Raw genomic sequence first — 23,468 nt, 5'->3', positions numbered from 1 at the left:
AAAAATGAAGAACTCTTAACAAATTTTTGTGTCAGTACTGGGGCTTGAACTCAGAGCCTTACTCTTTTCTAGCTTTTTCTATTCAAGGCTGGCACTTTACCACTTGACCCATAGCTCTCTAGTTCCAGCTTTTTGCTAGGTGATTGGAGATAAGAGTCTCTTGGACTTGTCTATCTGAGTTGGCTTTGAACCACAGTCCTTAGATCTCAGCTTCCTGAGAAGCTAGGATTATAAGACTGAAGCTAACTCTTATTGGCCATAGTACTTGCTACTCTCTTTGGCTTTTTTGGCCCACTTCTAAGGTTATCTGTGCAGTTCCTTAAGCAATTCGGTTGTATTTTCACCCCTAATTTAAATGAACATTCCTAAAACAAATAAAACATAAATACTTTTTGAGATTGACAAGATAGAACAACTGTAAATGGTAATCTCCCTATTTTAGACCAGAAAAAGAAAAGAAACTAGCTGCAAAATTGAAACAACCCTGTTTCATATTAGAAGTTAGCTCAAGTTCTTGGGCCCTGTCATGACATTGCCTAGATGACATGACCTTTCTGAGATTCCATTTTCTTGTTAACACAGACAATAGTGATATATCTTTCTGCTTTAACATTTTTACTTTACTTGGTTGCTATCAGATACATTTCTGTCTTTTTTTGTTAGTCCCTCCCCAAATGCTTTTATATGTATTCAGTCTGAGTAAGCATTAAAACACTAGATTTTTTTCTATAATATTTTACCCTCTTAGAATGAGAATCATGTCTTTGGATCCATTTCTCACATAAATCTGAATATCTTTGTAGATGATTTTAGAAACATTTGAACATTTAAAATGGTAATTACTTGATGGCAGAAATGTCATTTACTCATAAAAGGAAAAGCAGGGGCTTTAGAATCAGGCAGATCTAGATTCAGACTTAGACTGTCATCTATTATATGTGTGACCCTTAGCATGTTAATGTTTTCTTATTTTCTTCCTAGTAGCTTGAAACTAAAACACCATCATAGAACTTTATTATGGACATTTAAGGAAGTATTTTGGGCAATGTTTGGAACAGTGTTTAACACATAATAAATATTAGTCACTTCATCTGAGGTTTTTTTCCTATTTTTAAACAGTATATAAGAAAGTTGAATATTCAGGACAGGACTAGAATTTTAGGACCATATTTCTGCTTTCCATTCTCTTTTTTTTTTTTTTGTCTTTTCTTTTTTGGTACTGGGGATCGAACCCAGGACGTTGCGCTTGCTAGGCAAGCGCTTTGCCACTGAGCTACATCCCATCCCTCCATTCTCTTTTAACTTTCTTTGACATATGCATACAAAAGACCTTCCCACCTGGTTTCCCAAAATCCTCATTGGCAACCAATATATCTACACATTTTCTTCCACATCAACCACATGCTGGTTGAGCAGGTTCTTCATAGTATCAACTAAAATGTTGCAAGCAGTTTTGCAATATTTATACTATAATCTTTGGTTCCCTACCTAAAATAATTCATGATTATCTCCTCATATAAATTGCTGTTGTCTTCAGAAGGAAGGTGAAGCTGGCTTAAAATAAAAAGAAATAACAGAACTGCCAGAAATTTACCCAGCAGGATCCTTATATCTTAACATACCAGAGGTTTGTGGAGTTTATTTTTTAGCAGTACTAGGGATTATTGAACAATGCTCTGCTCGCTCTCACTTAAGTCACATGCCAAGTCCTTTTGCTTTTTAGTCCATTTTTCAGAAAGGATCTTTTTTTTTGTCCATCATGGGGCCTAAACTCTGGGCCTGAGCATTGTCTCTCAGCTCTTCAGCTCAAGGCTAGCACTCTACTGCTTGAGCCACAGCACTACTTCCAGCTTTTTCTGTAGTGCTGAGGAATCAAACCCAGCATCTCATGCATGCAAGGCAAGTACTCTACCACTGAGCCACCTTCCCAGCCCAGCATCTTTTATTTTTGCCTGGACTGGCTTTAGAGTGCAGTCCTCCTACCACCACCTCCTGAGTAGCTAGTATTACAGGTGTAAGCCACTATATTCCATAAAGACAATTCCATAATTTTTTTAAAGACTGGAAAAATAATCAGTTCATAGAATTCTAAATTTGGAAGAGAAGTTAACAGGTCACATCTTTTCCTTCCTTCCTTCCTTCCTTCCTTCCTTCCTTCCTTCCTTCCTTCCTTCCTTCCTTCCTTCCTTCCTTCCTTCCTTCCTTTCTTTCTTTGGTAAGTTGTGGCACTTGAACTCTGGACCTAGGCGCTGTCCCTCAGCTCTTCAGCTCTAGGCTAGCGCTCTACCACTTGAGCCACAGCAAGCACCACTTCCAGTTTCCCGGTGGCTAATCGGCGACAATAGTCTCACGGACTTTTCTGCCCAAGGTGGCTTTGAACTGTGATCCTCAGCTTTCAGCCTCCTGAGTAGCTAGGATTACAGGTGTGAGCCACTGGTACCTGGCTTCACATTGTACTTTCTTAGCTTGGAAATTGCTAAGAAGTTTTCTAATATCACACAGCCACTTGCGAGCAGAGACTGAAACTAGAACCTCTTTCTCTCTATAGAGAACTCTTTCTAAACTCATTTATTTAAACATGGATAAAAATAAAACTCAAATACTTTGTTATTCTACTAACATTCATTAGTCATTTCTATTTTCTATCATATTTTATCACCTCTCTTGAGATGGGCTAATTACTAGTTAAACATAGCTGATTATCAAGTTCAACAGTACTACTGACATATTTTTCTTTTTTAACAGAGTCCTTGATAAAACACATTCCGTGTGGCCTTTCTTGATTCAGAAGAAAGCAGACTTCAGGAACCCTCTATATAAAGGCAAAACTATGTATGGGGTCCTCAATCCTAGTGTGCTACCCTACAACATTCAGTAAGTTGTTTTGTTTATGGTTTTGTTTTGCTGTATTTTGTCAGTACTAAGGTCTGAACTCAGGACTTTATACTCACTGAGGAGTAGAAAATGACTGGGAGATAAATGTTATAATACTCTTTTACCAAAATTCAGTAGCCTGCTTTTTCATTTATTACTTATCATCATTGTTTTAAATTTTTTATTGAATTCTACAATTTTGAAAAATGTGAGTCTTAGAATTTTTTCCTTTAAGAAATAAAAAACAGCCAGATATCAGTGACTCACATCTGTAACCCTGTCTACTCAGGGGGAGACCTAAGGATTGCAGTTCCAGGTCAGCCTAGGCAGAAAAGTACATGAGACTCTTAGCTCCAATTAACAACTAAAAAGCCAGAAGTGGCTGTATTTCAAAGTGGTAGGACACGAGCCTTGATCACAAAAGCTCAGGAACAGTGCCATCAGTGCCAAATCCCTGAGTTCAAACCCCAGGACTGATACACAAAAAATAAATAACAGCTATAGAGGATTATAATATATACATATATGTATCCCTATAATTTCCTTCTTTTCCCCAGTAAGTAAAAATAAAACACCCAGATATTATAAAATAAACTACTATAAAAGAAAGAGGAAAAATAAAAATTAAATTAAGTCCACAGGAACTACAAGAACAATATGATGATGAATACCATGGTTTTCTTATTGCCTGATAGCTTAGACATGAAGCTAAAAAAATGAGCAATCTAGAGATTCCAAGACCACCAAAGCAAAACTCACAAACATTGCTCTGTCTAGCCAAAGAACTAGAAAAGGGGCAGACTAATAAGATAAGAAAATTTTAGACAATATCTCTCTTACTATCAAAAATAACCATAGATGGCGAGGTGCCCATGGCTTCACTCCTGTAATCCTAGTTGCTCAAGAGGCTGAGATCTGAGGACGGCAGTTTGGAGCCTGCCTAGGAACATAAATCTTCTGGTCCATGAGACTCTTATCTTCAGTTATCCACCAAAAAGACAGAAGCATAGCTGTGGTAGAATGCCAGTCTTGAGCAAAAAAGCTAAGGGACAACACCCTGGCCCGGAGTTCAAGTCCCAATACTGGCACAAAAAAAGACCACGTAATACCTTACGTATGCTAAAAAGGTCAATTTGATGTTTGTGCATCAAGCAACAGAGATGTAAGATATGTGAAGCAAACAGAGAACTGAAAAAAGTTCTAAGAAACATATAATTAGAGGTGGAGATATCAGCACTCCTTTTTCAACAATTGATAGAAAAAATACACAGAAAAGCAGCAAGAACATAGAAGAACTCAAAAGCACAATCATTCAGCAAGATCTGCCCCACATTATTTTTCAAGCACCATGAACATACACTAAGATCATGTCCTAAGCCATTAATATGCTCACCAGTCTTTTTAAAAATTAAAATTAGTGGGGCACCAATTGCTCACACCTATAATCCTAGCTACTCAGGAGGCTAAGATCTGAGGATCATGGTTCAAAGCTAGCCCATGCAGGAAAGTCTGTGATACTCTTATCTCCAGTTAACCACCAGAAAACAAAAGTGGTGCTTTGGCTCAAGTGGTAGAGCACTGCCTTGAGTTGAAGAGCTCAGGGACAGTGCTCAGGCCTAGAAATAAGTGCTACAACTGACAAAAAATTGGGCTGGGAAGGTGGCTCTGTGGTAGAGTGCTTGGCCTTGCATGCATGAGGCCCTGAGTGATTCCTCAGCACTACATAAGCAGAAAAAAAGCTGGAAATGGTGCTGTGGCTCAAGTGGTAGAGCACTAGCCTTGAGCTGAAGAGCTGAGGGACAGTGCCCAGGCCCAGAGTTTAGGCCCCGTGACTGACAAAAAACATTAAAATTATTTCTAATGTTTGCTCTGACCCAAATAGAATAAACTAGAATTAATAACAGAAGGACAACAGGAAAATCTAGGAACATTTGGAAACTAAGCTAGTTCTGAATAACTTGTATATCTTACAGTAGTTTCAAGGAGAAATTAAATTGAAATATGAATATGTAACATACCAAAACTTATGGGACATAGCTAAAGCAGTGCTGAGAGGTGATTTATGAAACACAATGTTTAACATTTGAAAGAAAGTCTCAACTATTCTAAGCTATGTATAACCTATAAAAATCCATAACAAGAAAGAAATGAATAATTTACTGCAGAGAGATGGACAAAAAGAGCCTGGAATGAAGCAAAGAATATCACTGCAAACCCCATAGACATGAACACATAATAAAGGAAATCACAGACAGTCTTCAACTGAATACAGTTCAAATTTTTTAGCTTTATGGTGGTGTGAAATTGATAAGCATTCAGTAGAAATACTATCGATTTTGATCTTTTCCTGAGCTAGCAATATCTGGCACAGTGTTCTCTTGGGATGTTGGGTAATAGCAATGCCCTAGAGCTCTAGTCAGCCCTTGTAATGCCAAAGCTACACAACTGGTACTTTGCAGTATAAAATGTTGCTAAACTATGATGTTTGGGAGTTTATATGTATTAAATGAATTTTTTACTTAGGATATTTTCAACTATACTGTTTAAAGACAAGTGTGGTGATACATACCTATAATCCCAGCACTGGTAGGGCCAAGGTAGGAGGAATGTGAGTTTGTGGCAACTCTGAACTACATAGTAAGTTCCAGGCTTTGCTGAAGCTACAGGCTGAAGACCTGTCTCAAAAAAAAATAAAAATAATCAAGAGAATAGGATAGAGAACCTAGAACTAAACTCAAATAAGTATATCTCAATTAACTTTAAACTCCATTCAAAAGGAAAGACAGCTTTTTTAAAATAGATAATTCTAAGGTAGGTAATTCATCAGCCTTCCCTCCAAAATGTGGTTTTGTGTGCATGCATGCGAGCGTGCATGCGTGCATGCATGTGTGTGTGTGTGTGTGTGTGTGTGTGTGTGTGTGTGTTTATCCTGTAGCTTGAACTCAGGGCCTGGGCACTGTCCCTGAGCTTTTTCACTCAAGGCTGACACTCTACAACTTGAGCCATAGCTCCGCTTCCAGCTTTTTGGGTGCTTAATCGGAGATAAGAGTCTTACAGACTTTCCTACCTGGGCTGGCTTTGAACCATGATCCTCAAATTTCAGCCTCCTGAGTAGCTAGAATTACAGGCATAAGCCGTTGGTGCCTGGCTCCAAAACTAGTTTGACTTATACAAAACTGAACATAAAATGGATTGTAAGTGTCAAGAAATAATCCAGTTAAGAAATGGGCAAATAAAGTTTTCAAAAGTACAAATGGCTAATAAATACATGAAGACATGTTCAACATCTTTAGCTATAAAGGAAATGTAAATTGAAATGACCATATAATTCCATTTCACCCTAATCAGAAGAGCAATCATCAAGGAAACAAACAATAACAAATGCTGGCAAGAATATGGATGGCAGGGGTCACTCTTAATATACTGTTGGTAGGAATGCAAATTAGTCCAGCCACTATGGAGTTCAGAATAAAGGTTACTTGAAAAACTAAAAATCAAACTACCATATGATATTGTCACTTCTGGGCATATATCCAAAGAAATGTAATTCAACATAAAATAAGGATAACTAAACACTCATAGTTACACCAGCACTATTCACACCCATAGTCATACCAGCACTATATGGAATGAGCCTAGTTACCCATCAACCAATGAATGGATTAAGAAAATATGCTATAGATACATGCTATAGAGTATTTTTCAGCCAGAAAGAATAATTTTAAAAAGTGTTTGCTGGAAAATGGATGGAATTAGAGATCATTATGTCAAGCAAATTAAGCCAGACTCAGAAAGATAAATATCACATATTCTGTCTCATATGTGAAATCAAGTCCTTAGAAAATTAATGGGCCAGGTGCCTGTGGCTCCTGCCTATAATCCCAGCTATAGCTACTCAGGAGGCTGAGGTCTGAGGATCATGGTTCAAAGCCAGCCTAGGCAGAAAAGTCCTTGAAACTCTTATCTCCAATTAACCACCACAAAGCCTGAAATGGAGCTGTGGCTCAAGTGCTAGCCTTGAGCAAAAAAGCTTAGGCGCAGTATCAGGACCAGTCCAGACACCAATAAAAGAATGACTAGAATGTGTAACAGGGACTTTGTGGGCATGGGCAGGGGCCAACAGGAAGGGGGAAGAAAAAGAGGGTATATATGGTTGAATTACTTTATATACATGTGTGAAAATAGAATAGCAGAACCTGTTAAAGTTAATTTTAAATGGGATGAGGTTGGGACGAGAGAATAATAGGACTTAGTTTGGTCACAGTGTAGTCATATTTGGAAATATTACAAAGTCACCCTTTATAAACTAGTAGATTCTAATAAGATTATTTGTTACATCTCAAATAAAAAAGAAAAACATGCCAGGTGATGGTGGCTCAGGCCTGTAATCCTAGCTACCCAGAAGGCTGAGATCTGAGGATTGCATTTCAAAGGCTGAGATCTGAGGATTGCATTTCAAAGCCAGCCCAGGCAGAAAAGTCCATGAGACTCTTCAGTTAACCACCAGAAAACTGGAAGTGGTGCTGTGGCTCAAGTGGTAGAGTAGAAGCCTTGGACTGAAGAGCTAAGGGACAGCACACAAGCCCAGAGTTCAAGCCCCATGACTGACAAAAAAAGGAAAAGCCTAACATATTCAATCTTGTAGAAGAAAAGAAAAAAATCATGACATAGGGCATGAGTTTCAGTACCTACCTACTTGATACTGAAAGCATATTCCATAGAAAGAAAGATTGACAAATTACACCTCAACCAAATTAACTTTTACTCTGTGTCTGTGTTTAAATTAGGAGAAAATATTGTAAATCATTATCCAACAGCAAACGATTAGCTAGAATATATAAAGAACTCTTAATGCTCATTAGTAATAGCAAATCCAGTTCAAAACAGGGCAAAAGTCTTGAACAAATGCTGCAGTGAAGAAGATACACAGATGAAAAGATAAATATATGAAATTATGTTCAGCTTATTAGACTTTAGGGAATTAAAAGATCAATCAAATATGCCTATGAAAATGGCTAAAATTTTAGAAAACAAGTGAAAATACTAAGTGCTGGCAAGGATACTGTAAAACTGAATTTTTCATACATTGCTGGTAGGAATTGTAATGCCTTTGCAAAACTTTTGTGTCTGATAAAGGAGTGTGAGGAGGCAGGATTGATAAGAGAAAGTGAGTCGTGGGAAACAGGGGCAAAGAATTCCAAGATAAATGTTCTTGTAGGCTTGGTTGAAATTACACAGGCCCTGCTTTCTTTAAGCTTTATTCTCCCGTACTGTGCTCTGTCTGACCTTGCTCATTTGCTCACATCGTTACTATATTCTGAGAACTGAGTAAGAATATCTTAAAGAATATTTGGGGAATAAATAATTTGGTAAAAATGATTTTTGGGTCACAGAAATTCTTACAAAGAAATGTAGTAATTTTATTTTTTTTTATTTTTTTGTTTTTTTTAAATTTTACTTTATTTTATTTGTGAACATACTGTACAGAGGGGTTACAATTACATGGGCAGGATAATGCATACATTTCTTACCAAGCATTGCAGCCTCCTCCTTTGTTTACCCTTCACATCCCTTCCCAGCCTCCCCCCTCCCAATCCCAATCCCAATCCTTCTCCTCCCTCCTCCCCCCCCCCCCCCCCCGCACCGACGTTGTAAAGCTCCTTTTGGACATGACAACTTGTACTTCTCATTGTTGCAACAGGTCCATCTGTATCCTTCAACGCTTTTTTTTTCCCCTTTTCTTCCCAAGTTAGACTGACATCAAATATAGTGAAAGCAGGGGTTATACGGTGGGGGAAGGACATACAAAGCAACAAGGAAGTAATCTTATAAATGCGTTAGAAACACATGCATGAAAGAAAAAAACATTAAAATACATATCTAAGGGTTCATTCTCTTAACATCACATTATCTGACCTTTTCCGCTTGACTCACACATATACTAGATATTGCAAATAAGGGAAACCATGGGACCTATGTTTCTTTGGGCCTGGCTTACTTCACTTAATATAATTTTTTCCAAGTTTTTCCATTTCCTAACAAATGTGGCAATATCATTCTTTCTGATGGAGGCATAGAATTCCATTGTGTATATATACCACAGAAATGTAGTAATTTTAAAGGATGCCCTTCATTAAATGGGTGCTCATGGAGAACATAGATCTGTGCTATAATAAATCAAATTTAAAACTAAGTACCAGTGGCTCATGCCTGTAATCCTGACTACTCTGGAGACTGAGATTTGAGGATGACATTTTAAAACAAGCCTGGACAAGAAAGTCTGTGAGATTCTTATTTCCAGTTAACCAGCCAAGATCTGGTCCTGGATCTATGACTCAAGTGGTAGAGTGCCAGCCTTCAGTGAAAAAGCTAAGGGAGAGTGTCCAGGCTCTAAGTTCAAGCTCCAGTACCAGCAGAAAAAAAATAACCCAAATTAAGTAAACTGGACAGACTTGATTTCTCTGAGCCCAATTGATAATGTCAGATGACTGTAATATTAGCAAGAACAACTAGAGTACCTGGTGCCCAGAACAAAGAAAAGCACTTATCTCAATGAGTGTTGAACAAAACCTCCTACTCTCTCTTTTCCACAAATGGTACTTTTAATAGTACTTTGAACAGTTTTTAAAACATTTTTAAATTGGCATCAATTAATTGTACAAGGAGATTTCATTCTGACAGGTCCACATATGCAAACAATATACCTTGTTCCAACCCCCTTGGTGACTTTTCCTGGTTTCCCTTAGCCCCTTCCCAAACCAATCTCAGCAAGCTTTATTGTTCCATTTTCACCCATGTACCTAAAATATTTTGACCATATTTACCCTCCTTCACCCTCTCTGTTTTCCTTCCCTCCTCTCACTAGTGCCCGTGCCCTGACAGTATCTGATTTACATTCAAGTCATTCATTTTTTATTTTTTAACTGCATATGAATTGTTCAAAGGGATTTTACTCTTACATTTCATACATGAAATACATATACATTACTTTAATCAGATTGATTCCCTTGAGCCATCCAGGGAAATCTCACAGTATGAGACCATTCAGACTTTGCCTTTGTAGAGTGGAATACTGCTCAGAAGGGGAGGAGCACCTGAGTAGCACAGTGGTTAGTCTCTGAGTCAATGAAATCTGAAAGCTAGCAGCAATTTTGAGTCATGATTGTATGCATCTTATCTACGGTTAGCAGATATTTGGTGTCATTTGCAGGATATGTGAAGCTGGTGGGTTCAAATGGCTGAAAATAGGCTAATGTCATCTATGTTTAAAACAATTGTATGTGTATAATTTTGAGACTGATAAATACCAAGAGGCTTTTGAGCTAATGGAGTCCCAGCCTTCAATGGAGTAAACAGTCTATCTTTTGCTCATGCATAGAAGTCCATCCTCTGCCTGTATATTTGTAAAATATACAGCACATAAGCTTTGCCACTTTTAAGTATATAACTCAGTGGCATTCATTGGAGCTGAATTGGATTGTTGGTATTCTTTTGTTATTTCTTCCCTCTTTAGAATGTTTCCTAGCTGTGCTATGTGTATTTGAATGCTGCAGGCCTTTGTAACAACTGACAGCCTGCAGCTTGTAACTTGTATAATAAAGACTCCAATATTCTATATTTTAAAATGTGGCTTTTGGGATGATACACCTTACAACAATAGTGTCTCTTCTGATGAGTGTGAAGTAGTATCTTGTCATGATCTGTATTTCCATGACTTGTGATATTGAACCTAACTTCATCTGCTTATTGACTATTGTGTATCTTCTTTGAAGACCTCTCTATTCAACTCTCATTGTGTATGTCTCTGTGTGTGTGTGCACGTGTGCGTGCATGCATGCATTGTTATAAGGGCTTGGACAGTGTCTCTTAGCTTTTTCCCTGAAGGCAAACACTCTACCACTTGAGCTGTAGTTCCACTACTAGGTTTTTGGTCATTAATTCCCTAGGCTAGCTTCAAACCATGATTCTCAGATGTCAACCTCCTGAGTAGTTCGGATTACAGTTGTGAGCATCAGGTGCTTGATATAGCTTATGTTTTAATCATGATGTTGGTTTTCTGGGGTTGAGTTTTAAGTGTTCTTTTTATATTCTGAGTTTTAATCTCTGACCGTACATATGATTCGTGAATATTTTTTAACATCCCTTGGATATTTCTTGTCAATTAGTTCAAATGGCTTCAGGAAATAAATTTTAAAGGGGTCAGAAACTTCTCAGTTAAAATGAGATGACATTGCCCAGGCCCTGAGTTCAAGCCCCATGACCAGAAAAAAAATGAGATGACAGGACTAAGTACAACAATGTCAGTTAAACTAGGCTGTGAGTCTTCAATGCCTTGTCTTAGTTGGTATGGTGCCATATTTGCTACCTGCACCAGCAGGGGAAGGTTAACTGCTTCCTGCCAAATGATAACCAACAGTAGCATAAAAATCATAGGTTTGTCCCATAAGATTAGAATAGATAATCTCAAAGAGTACAATCAGGATCAATGCTTCTCTTTGTAAATGGGATAATTCTAATAGCAAAGTAGTTTAAATTTAAATATACCAAGCTGATCACCTCTGGGGAAGGAGAAGGGATGAGAGGGTTCCTTTAGATCAGGAGTGATTACTGGGATCAGGGAGTTCTAGGCACCCATTTCCAACAGAGCAGGCCAGAAGTACTTAACTTTGGGAGCCAAACTACAGTTAATGTGATAAAAGGGTGGTTGTCTGCTAGAAGTGGCCAGCTTCTGCAGTTGTCAGATTCCTATTTTACAACACAACCCTGCCACTGGAGATGATCAGGGACAGGCTTTGAAGACTAAGCTATCTTTTAATGCCTGTTACAGATTGTACTCTAACCCTCATAACTACTATTTCTCCAATAATTTACCAGAAGATATCATCTGGTATAGGTATTCTTTGTCCATCAGGATCCAAAATAAGGTCTCTTGTTTAAAGTTTCACACAGAAACAAGGGCCTGGCTGTTGGTTGGTTGCTTGGCATTCAGAGGTGCAGCATCCCTACTGGTAGTAATTTTGATTTAGGCCAGATGGAGTAGTATTTGTGAAATTAACAAGCAACATTAGAGCTTGCCCTTCATGAATTTCTTTTAGATCCAGGGCAACTATGATCTCTTAAATTGTTTTAGCATTAGCCATTATTGCCTGAAAAGAGAATTTACTTATATTTGTCAGGATCCCTCCTGAGAAACAACTGGGCAGACTCAGGACTCAATTCATTCTCATCTGGCTTTGCCAAGTCATCACGCTGTACACCATCTGTTGTCCGATAAGCCCACTTGGACATCTTTAGCTGATGGAGGACATCTTTGGCTTCTGCTAACATTTTCCATTGACAGTTTGCCCAGACCTTTATGAGGCCTAATATAGGATGGGCAATCCTCCAATCTATAAATGTCTACATCAACAAGGTGTATGTGGAATGAGTTCCAAAGCATCCTTTGTGGGCCATTTCTACCCTTCACAATCATGCAGGATCTGTTAAAAGTGATACTACTTTTTCCATCTTGTGCTCTAGCATAGAGTGCCTTAATTCTCCTATTAGTAGAATTTGATTCCTGCCAGATAGTCATCATGCAATCCCCTTTTTTCACTGGCTTCTAGGGTCAGGTCCTGTCCTAGTCCATTTTGTACTGTTAGATTATCTCAGACTAGTTGTTATTATTATTATTATCATTTGGTGGTACTAGGATTTCTACCTCAGGGCTTTGCTAGGCAGGTACTCTCCCAATTGAGACATGCCCCCAACGCTTTTTGCTTTTGATTATTGTTTGTTTCATTGTTCTGTTTTTATACATGTATATAAAGTATTTTAACCATATATGCCCTCACTTACCCTCTCCATTATTCATGCTCCTCTTTCCTGCTGGTATCCATGTCCAACATAACCTGTTTTACATTCCTGTCATTCATTTTGCTAATGCATATTAATTTTACAAAGGGGTTTCACAGTACTATTTCATACATTACCTTCTTTCCTCATCTCCCCTATTATTAGTAGATTTCATGTTTCCTTATGTCATCATCTATAGATGCAATGTATTATGATATTGTTTTTAGCTGTTTGTGAGACAGAATCTTACGGTATTCCTGAGCTGGCCCGGATGGATTACAGTCATCCTGTTTACAATTCCTGCATAGCTGAGATAACAAGCACACACAACCATGCCCAGCTCTTTATTGACTAAGATGAAGTCTCATGATCTTTTTGCTAGGGCTAGCCTCAAAATACAATTCTCCTGTTCTCTTCCCTGAGTAGCTCAGATTACATAAGGCACTATGCCTGGCTCATGCCAAGTAATTTATAATTAAGATAAATTTATTTGGCTCAGTTCTGAAGATCAGGAAGTCCAAGAACATGGTGTTGGCATCTTGCAAAGGCCATTGTGCTATGTCATCCTATGACAGGAGTGAAAGAAAAGGTGAGAGTGAGAGAAAAAGGAGACTAAATGCACTTTTCCAACAAAGTCACAGGTTATATTATGTCAACGTGATGTTAATTGATTCATGAGAACAGCAATGTTCCAAACTTGCAGTCCCAAACACATAAGACCATTCAGTTGACCTTCTCTTTGTTACCCTCTCAGTGAGTTCAAGGGATCCCAGGGTTGGTCACATAAAAGATACAGCCAGGAGGTTACAGTCATACACAATTATTTCTCTCTGTGTCTGTGTATGTGTGTCTATGTTGGGAGAGCAATAGTTGTTAAAAGTATTTATGTATTTCACTATAGTGCTGTAACAAGAGAATGGCATGTGAGTACCAGAGCTTACATACATCAACAGTAACTCTTTATTACACCACTGCTCCCTGTAGGAGCATAAGTATGTAAGATGGCTGCACTAAATACTGGGTATTTTTCCTATAGATAATCTTAAGTTTTATCCATAATGCTTTGCCATCATCACTCTTATTATATGTATAAGTTACCCTGGTGATGGGATGCATATGGAGGGGATCATTTAACTGCTTTATTCTATATTAGTGGAAGCAACACTTTGAAAGGTTAGTCTGAGTGAAGAGGCCAGCAGCACTCAGAAGAAGAAACTAAAGAAGAGGGGATTTAACCTGCCCAGATCACTAGGAAGCATGGCACAGAGTCAGGGTTAGAATTCCAAAGGGTACCTGCAAAGTGGGTTTTCTTTTTACCTTTGGGTTTGCCTTATCTAAGGTTAACAGATGTTGGGTGCAATTTTGCAGGGTGTACAAGTCAAACAAAGAAATGCTTACTTAGGCTTTTTTATTTTATTTATTTATTTATTTATTTTTGCTGGTTGTGGGGCCTGAAATCTGGGCCTGGGCACTGTCCATCAGCTCTTCAGCTCAAGGCTAGTGCTCTACCACTTGAGCCACAGCGCCACTTCCAGATTTTTCTGCTTATGTGGTGCTGAGGAATTGAACCCAGGGCCTCATGCATGCAAGGCAAGCACTCTACCACTGAGCCACCTTCCTAGCCCTTAGACTTTTTAAAAAAATCGTGTATGAAATCTTGAGTTTGGCACTGATGGGCTTTTGAATGAATTGGTACCAGTCTGTTGTAAAGAAATAAGCAACACAGGCCCATATACAGGAGCCATCTTTAGTTCATTGATAAAATCACAGGGTAAAATAGTATTACCACCTTGACAAAGAGTTTGTGAGTTTACTAAAAACCAGAATATACATATATAACATGCTACCACAGATACATTAATCACACTCTTGGGCATTTACCCTAGAAAAACAAAAGCTTTTGTTCACATTAAAATCCATATGACCAATATTCACAGCTGTAGTAGCCTCAAACTAAAAGCTTATATGTCCTTCAGTACGCAGATGAATGTTTAAATAAACTGTGGTATATGTGTATTATATAATACAGCAGTAAAAACAAAAACCAAAGTAGATATATGCAATATTTTACAAAGAATATTTTAAATGAAAAAGCCAATATTAAAATGTTTTATACTGTATAGTTCCATAAATTTCTTGGGAAGACAACATTGTAAGAGTAAAAACAGGTTATGATTATCAAGGATTCAGGACAGAGTAAGAGTATAGCTATTGAAGAACAACAGGAGTAGACTTGTATGTTGAAATTGTTAACATCTTAACTATTGATGTAAATATCATCATTGTGGTATTGTACTACAGTTATGTATTAGGGAAATTGAGTAAAAGGCCTGTAGAACACGATTCCTTTTTTAAAATTACTTTTAATTGTAAAATATACATAAATTGTCATATTTTCAATTTTAAGTATACAGCTCAGTGGTAAGTATGCTTAGGTTGTATACTATATGTCTAGAATTTTTTCATCTTGTAAAAGTGGCAAGTCTCTTCTCATCAAATGGCAAGTTCTTGTTTCCCTCTCCACCCAAACCCTTGTAACTATCATTCTACTATCTGTCTGTGAACTTGACTTCTTTAAGTATCCATATAAGTGGAATCATACAATATTTGTCCGTTTTGTGTATAGATGCCAGAACTGGGACTTGAACTCAGATCCTGCATGCTGTCCCTTAGTTTTTCTGCACAAGACTGGCACACTACCACTTGAGCCACATCTCCACTTCTGGCTATGTTCATGGTTAATTAGAGATAAGAATATCATGGACTTTCCTGTCCTGGCTGGCTTCCAATCTTGATCTTCAGATCTCAGTCTCTTGGGTAGCTAAGATTATAGATATGAGCCAATAGCACCCACCAATGTTTGTCCTTTGTTTTTGTCCCTCATGGGGCTTGAACTCAGGGCCTTGGTACTGTCCCTGAGCTTTTTTGCTCAAGGCTAGTACTCTACTACTTTTAACCACAGCTCTACTTCTAGTTTTCTGTGGTTAATTGGAGATGTGTCTCCCAGACTTTCCTGCCCTGGCCTGCTTCAAACCATGATCCTCAGATTTCAGCCTCCTGAGTAGCTAGGATTACAAATGTGAGCCACCAGCACTTAACTTAATATTTGTCCTTTCGTATCTAGTTTATTTTACTTTATTTGGTATCTGGTTTATGTCATTTATGTCTTCAAAGGTCCTACATATTGTAGTAAGCATCAGAATTTCCTCCCATTTTAGAGAGGAATAACCATTGATAGTATATACCACATTTTGTTTAGCCATTTGTCAGTCGACACTTAGGTTGCTGCCTCCTTGTCATTTACAGGTTAGTGCTGCTATGAACATTAATGTAAAGTATCTTTTAAAGTTCCTTCTTCTAATTCTACTCAGAAGTAGAATTGATGGGTCATATGTAAGTCTGTTTTTAGAAGACCATCATGTTTTCCATACTTGTCTTACCATCTTATGATCCCAGAAGCAATGCACAAAGGTTTTAATTTTTAAGTATCCTTACCAACATTGATTCTTTATTCATTTATGGCTAGTCATTATAATAGGTATGAAGTGATTTGTGTCTTTTGATTTACATTTCATTGATGAATCATGATGTTTAGCATCTTTTCATTTCCTTATTGCTTACTTGAATCTCTCTGGCAAAATATATATCCTAGTCCTTTGTACATATTGATGTGGATTATTTTTGTTGTAGAAGTTTTTAAATGTTCTAGATGATAATTCTTTGTTACATATCTAATTTGTAAAGATTTTTCCCTATTCTGTAAGTTGTTGTTTTGTTCTCCATAAGTGTCCTTTATGTTTTTTAATAACCCCTCTAAAACTTATGTTGAAATTAATTCCCATCATATCAGTATGTAAAAGTGATTAGATCATCAGGGCTCTGCACTACCAGCTGAGTGAGTAGGTAAGTTTTCTCTGGAGAGAGTTATCTCTGAAGAGAGTAGAGTCCTGATTAATTTGCTATTCTTCCAGTCTCCTAAGTAGCTTGAGTGAAGGTGTAAGCCATTGTGCTTGCACAAATTTTACACTTTCTTATGCTATGTTGTTATTTATCATTCTTTTACTTCAGTGTTTTTCTTTGGTGGAATTGTCATTTGAAATCAGAGACCTGTATTTTCTAGCCAGGTGCTCTACCATTTGAGGCATGCTCTCAGCCCTCATTTTCTTTTGGATCCTCTAACTGGATACTTACAAATAATCTACCTTTTTGTCAGTCATGGGGCTTGAACTCTGGGCCTGGGCACTGTCCCTCAGCTCTTCAGCTCAAGGCAAGTGCTCTACCACTTGAGCCACAGTGCCGCTTATGGTTTTCTGGTGGTTTATTTATAAGAGACTTAGACTTTCCTTCCCGGGCTGGCTTTGAACCACAGTCCTCAGATCTCAGCCTCCTAAGTAAATAGGATTACAGGCATGAGTCACCGGCACCTGGCTTTTGAGTCTGCTGATTGTTTTGCTTCTTAAAGCCTTTTGTTCAACACCTATATTGAGTTTTTAGTTCAATTATTACATTTTTTTCACTTTAAGAATTCTGAATTTTTTTGGTTGTACTGGGGGTTGAACTCAGGGTTTGACACTTGCTTGGCTTGCTTGCTGAACTGGTGCTGTACTACTTGAGCCATACCTTCAGCCTTGGTTTTGTTGGTTCTTTTGAAAACATACTTTCGTGGACTTTTCTACCCCACGCTGGCTTTGAATCTTGGGTCTCCAGATCTCAGCCTCCTAAGTAACTAGGATTATAGTCATGAGCCACTGGTACCCACCAAAGTTTTATTAATTTTACATGTGCATTGGGGATCTTCATAAAAGGCTAGAATCTAAAGTAATGACTAAAGCATGATATTTTAAGGGGTAATACTGAAGTTTGAACTCAGGGTTTTATACTTGCTAGGTTGGCACTCTATCATTTGAGCCACACCTCCAGTTTTTTTCATCCTTTTAAATTTTTTGTCTTTGTTGGAATGTTCCCTTTGTTTATTATTCTCTTCAGCTTTTGGGGCCTTTTTATAATGGTTATTTTCAATTTTCTATCAGGTAATTAACATACTATTTTATTATGGTTAATTTTTAGCTTTTTCCTTTGTTTGGATTGTTTATATTTTCCCAAATTTTCCTTGACTCTATATGTGTATCTTCAAATTAGAAAAAAATGTCTCCCCTCCAATATTACCAATCAACTTGGCCAGAGCTTCTATGGAACTCCCAAGAATTTGTGTTAGTCTAAACTGCTGTGTTCCAAGTAGTTCCCAGGTATCTAGTGCTTGCCCAGTTTCATCAGTGCTTGGAGACCAATGTCATTCTTTTGGAAGCTCCTAGATAAACCGGAATGTTTCATGCCTGGTTCAACTCTTTGCCTCCCCAGAGAAAAGGTGGGAGCCAGAATTTTCAGCTGCTTCCTCTTCCTTATGCTGGGTGCAAGAACTATGGTTCAGTCTGCCACTTTATTCTCTATGATCTCCAACAATTCCAGACCCTGTCGGCTCTATGAGAAAGCAGTCAGTCTGTCAGGGAACACCTGGAGAATTTGGAGTATTAGTTACATGGTTCAGATCTTTCTGTCCTCAGAAGCTGAGATTTGAGGTTCCCTAATACTGTGGCACTGTGCTCTGTGTGGGGATTATGATGAGTGTTTCTGATTTGCTTTTCTTTTTCTTTTGCGCTAGTCCTGTGGCTTGAACTCAGGACCTGGGCACTGTCCCTGAGCTTTTTGCTCCAAGCTACTGTTCTACCACTTGAGCCACAGTTCCTCTTCTGACTTTTTGCTGGTTAGTTGAAAGTCTTATATACTTTCCTGCCAGTGCTGTCTTTGAACCGCAATCCTCAGATCTCACCAGCCTCCTAAGTAGCTAGGATTACAGGGGTGAGCCACCACTGCTCAGCTACTTCTGCTTTTCTTAGTAGTTTCTGTGTGGCCAGTATCACACTGACAACAGGTACAAGAGTACTTCAGTTAGTATCTGGACTTCTCACAAAGGGAATTGATCCTTGGTGTTGCTGCTAAATAACTGAAACTTTGGAGGTGAAGGAGAATCTAGGGTTTCCTATTCTGACATCTTGTTGTCACTTTCCCCCCTTATCTCTTAAAACTACATGTGAACCTGTAATTATCTCAAATTAAAAGTTTAATTTGGGGCTGGTTGCATGGCTTACAAAGTAAATGTGTCTGCCTATCAAGCCTAAAGTCTTAAGATAAAACTTTAGTACCAAAAGAAAAAAAAAGTATTTGGGTGCTGAAAGTGTGACTCAATAAGTGAAAGCAGCAGATACTGAGTTTGAGTCCCAGGATCAGACCTAAAGAAAAAAAAAAAACAAAAGAAATAACCATGGGCTGGGAATGTGGCTTAGTAGTAGAATGCTTACCTCACATGCATGAAGCCCTGGGTTTGCTTCCTCAGTACCACATACACAGAAAAAGTTGAAAGTGGTGCTGTGGCTCAAGTGGTAGAGTGCTAGCCTTGAGCAAAAGAAGCTCAGAAACAATGCCCAGGTCCAAAGTTCAAGCCTCAGGACTGGCAAAAAAAAAAAAAAGAAGAAGAAATAACCAACCCTTTGGATAGGTTGGGATGGGTGGGTGAGAATGTTGAAAAGGGTGACACTGTTCAAGCTGTACCGTACTCATAAACTGCTTTCTTGAATAGCAACTCCTTTGTACAACTACTTAAAGATAAGAAAAAATATTCAAAAAAGGCAGATTTTTTTCAAAAATAACCTCGTTTTCTTTTTTAATTTCCAAGAATTGTTATTTTAAAATAACATATTAATTACATATTGTAATGGAGTTCAATATATTATTTGCAAACATAGGCAAATAGGATTATACCAAACATCAAAATTTTTGCACAGTAAAGGGAATTCTCAAGGAAGTAAAGAGACATATTGCATAATTGAAGAAAATATTTACCAACTATTCATCTGGCTAAGAAACAATATTCAAAATACATAGTGACTATATATTTTGAAGGCTCCAGAATTCAGTCACACACTATGCAGAGCCTCAAGTTGTTTTTTTTTTTTTTTTGGATCCAGTAGTGGGGCCTGAACTTGGTGCCTGGGCACTGTCCCTCAGCTCTTCAGCTCAAGGCTAGCGCTCTACCACTTGAACCCTAGCACCACTTCTGGCTTTTTTCTTTTTGCTTATGTGGTGCTGAGGAATTGAACCCAGGGCCTCAAGCATGCAAGGCAAGCGCTCTACCACTGAGCCACCTTCCCAGCCCATCCTCAAGTTTTCTGAAGGCCAAAATATCTCCTTCTATAGAGATCTTTCTACTGAGAATATTATTCTTCAGATTGTTTTGTGTGTGTGCTGATCCTGGGGTTTGAACTCAAGGCCTTGGTGCTGCTCTTGAGCTTCTTTTGTTCAAAGCTGACATTCTGAATCACAGCTTCACTTCTGCCATTTTAAATAGTTTATTAGAAATAAGACTCTCATGGATTTTCCTGCCTGGACTGGCTTTGAATTGTGACCATCAGATCTTGGCCTCCTGAGTAGCTAGGATTACAGGCATGAATCATCTGGGCCCATCTATATTTACCATCTTTTAATGTCATCAAAATCATATTGCTTTTGATATCTTCCCACCCACCAGGTTAATACCTTTTTGGCAAAAAGAAAATATTGCAGTTCCTCTAGTTAAACTAACCCACTAACCCACTTTGTGTTTCTTTTTGTCTATTGAAGGTTCTGGTGTGGGATGTATAACCGCTTTGACAAAGGGCTGCACCCCAAACAGAGTATAATAGACAGACTTTTGGAAATGAAGAAACAACAAACAATGCTGGAGGCACGGGTGCATGAATTAGAAAAGGTGAGGAGAAAGGTCCCCCCAAAGAGATTCTCTTGTCCCTTCTAGATAGTCCCAGCCCATTTGAAGTTGAATTGGTGCTTGTGAGATATTACCTAATTTGGCTTCTTAGTGTCCATTCTGCAAAACTCAGGGAGTAACTCCTTTTCTTCCCATAGTGTGGGAAATATCGTACCCAGATAGTTAAACATAAGGATTGAATAGAATTATTAGGAGGAACAAGAGGGAATGACCAGGAAATTACACTGGTATTTGTTATCAATCAAGAGAGTAACATTTTGAGTGAACTTACCAGAATAATGAAATGGTTATATTTTTCAATTAGGAAAACCTTACCAAAGAAAATTCTTTCCTTTTTCCCATATAAACTTTACTTATCAGATAGTCATTGCTGTTTATTGATTCTTCTTTACAGCCACAACAAAACAAAAGTTTAGTCACAGGTCAAGTAATTAACAAGGATTTCTTTGTAAAACATGGAAAATACTGAGCTGCTTAGGAAATGTAGGTATCCCTAGCAGTTTATTTAAAGGACAGAGGAGTTATTCTTCTTAGAAAAGAATTATTGGAAAGGATATGCTATTTAGGAACTAAGTGTGAGCCAGATAAGGCATATCATTTTCTGTTGACTATTAGTAAATAACTATTGCCACCACCACCCCTTTTGGAAGTCCTGGAGTTTGAATTCAGGGCCTCAGGATTGCTAGGCAGCCTTTCTCAAGTGGTAGAGGGCATGCCAACAAGTGTGAGGCCCTAAGTTCAAACCCCAGTATTGCCACAAAAAAGGTTGTACACTCAGACCCCAGCCCTCCACTTCCCAGATGTGAATTTGACACATATAACTTCTGTGAGCCTCATTTTCCTCACTTATAAAATAAAGCTAATCTCTGGTTTCTTATAATGATAGAAGGAAATTACATAAAGCACCTGGCATAAATAGGGATTCAATATTAATGATCCTTTCCTTTTTCCTGTTTTATCCCAGTAATAAAAGACTTTTACATATATAAGACCTTTGAGTTCTTTTGAGGATCAGTAATGGTATAGATTTTAAAGCACTATGGCAGGTAATAAAGAAAAGATGTTTAGCAGTATGGGGTCAAAGATAATTTGCTACCATATAAATGATGGCAATAAGATTGCAGATCAATGTATTTTTGCCAAGCTTTTTTCTTTGTCTAATTGTTTTTCAACCATTCCTTGCTCCTGAAACAGAAACTGAAAACCCATGGTGAGCTACTAGAAGATGTCTATCCCTTCCCTCATTCAGGAGATGCATTATCCCAGCATTTGGCCAGTCCTTTGACTAGTTCTTTTGGCTTTATGGGTATTGAGGGAGATGGAAATACCTTGATGGAGAATCGCACCCTGTCCAGGGAAGGAGGCCTTCGTGCTCAGATGGATCAAGCAAAAGACCAGTGTGGAGAGCCCCACCCTGACTCTTGTAAGGACAAACTTGGGGCCATGGATATCTCTGGAGATGTGAACATTTCTGGAGCCATGAATGTTTCTGGAGACACAGACATTTCTAAGGGCACTGACATCCATGGAATCCTGGATATTTCTGAGGACTGGGGCTTCTATGAAGATATAGGTCTCCCAGAAGGCCTAGTCATCTCTAGGGCCACCAGAAAGGAGACAGGCTATTCTGATAAAAAATGAGCTGTTCACTTGCCTGATTTTGTGCTAAGAGCACCTGTAGCAGCCATTCATGTCCTTGTACCAAACAGGGTTATGCTGCTTTCACTTGATTTAAATGGGTCCGACCAGGACACATTTCCCCCCTTCAGAGTTTGGAAGGGGATTTAGAATGTTTACTGATTTAAGTGGCCAGTATTTACCTGTTAAGAATTCCAGAGTATAGGCAAGAGAAAGAATGTGTTTTTCTAAAATGAGATTAAACTTCAGAAACATTGCCTTTCAGCTGAGATGTTTGTGAGATTGGTTCTACTATCTGTTTTCCTTAAATGAGCAACCTCAACTACTTTACTGCCTGAAAACAAAGTGGAAATCTTGTTACTGGAAAATTACAACTTTATTGAAAGGATGGAGATATGATATTGTGAATTTCACAATATTATAAAAGAAAACATGTTCAGATACACTGAGTCATGGGGTGCTAGCTAAAATTGGCAGTATAGGTGCTTGGAGATTTGGAACATAGAAGTAATTTTCTTGTTACGTTAATCTCTCTTTTCAACCTACACTCCAGTTCAGTTTTGTTATAATACTATTTTTAGTCAATCCATTCTTTTGTAGCTAGCCCACAGGTAAACCTACTATAAAGTTTTTAGTTCTAAATTAGTGAGATTTAAATAGTTATTAATAGCATTATCAGCATCAGTCCAGGAAGCACCTTAAAACCTCAATGCTCCGTACTTGCCTGAGATATTGTCTGTGTGGTTATTTGGTTGTTTTGTAAGTCAAGCCCTTTCTTAGGATATCTTATTTTTTTTAAAAAAAAGGCCATTGGTTTTGCTTATCTAGATATCACCTGAAATTTATGGACTTTTGAATATAATTGGCACTGCTTTTGAAATCTGGTGGGTATTTCACTTTGTCTAGATGTCTAACTTCTTTAAAAAGTTTATTCTTCTAGTCCAGCCACTCACATATAAAGGAATGTGTTCTTTTTTAAAAAATGAAATTTTCACCTTGCTATAGATATACTTGCTAACCTTTCTCATCTTCCTATTGGATATTCATTCATTGTTTCAACACTTCCACATGCTGGGCATAGAGCGGTTTGGGCCATGATTTACATATTGTCAGCATTTCCAAAACTATCAATGCCACTATCTGATTCAAGCTAAAAAAAATTAGATGACTTAAAGATACATCCCTGTTGATTGTCGTATCCAGTTGTGAATACAGAATTATCTTAAGGACCAACCACTTTGTTAGTTGCTATTCACTGAAAGGAAGACATCCTTTTAGGAGTATAATTTAAATGTAAAAGAGA

General features: G+C 38.0%; 1 protein-coding gene across 1 annotated transcript in view; it reads left to right on the top strand.

The window, feature by feature from the left end:
- Window positions 1-22,652, top strand: part of Mtmr8 (myotubularin related protein 8) — an 80,814-nt gene extending 58,162 nt beyond the window's left edge. Inside the window, exons 12-14 of the mRNA XM_013034295.1 lie at window positions 2,746-2,874; window positions 20,383-20,509; window positions 21,722-22,652. Of these exons, the coding sequence (XP_012889749.1) occupies window positions 2,746-2,874; window positions 20,383-20,509; window positions 21,722-22,168 (703 nt within the window). The 3' untranslated portion in view covers window positions 22,169-22,652. The remainder of the gene's footprint in view (window positions 1-2,745; window positions 2,875-20,382; window positions 20,510-21,721) is intronic.
- The last annotated feature ends 816 nt before the right edge of the window (window positions 22,653-23,468 follow it).

This window comes from Dipodomys ordii, unplaced genomic scaffold (assembly GCF_000151885.1).
Source record: "Dipodomys ordii isolate 6190 unplaced genomic scaffold, Dord_2.0 Scaffold187, whole genome shotgun sequence".
In the NCBI taxonomy this organism is placed as follows: domain Eukaryota; kingdom Metazoa; phylum Chordata; class Mammalia; order Rodentia; family Heteromyidae; genus Dipodomys; species Dipodomys ordii.
The sequence above is the reverse complement of the archived record's forward strand: the minus strand, read 5'-3'. Positions and strand labels throughout refer to the sequence as shown.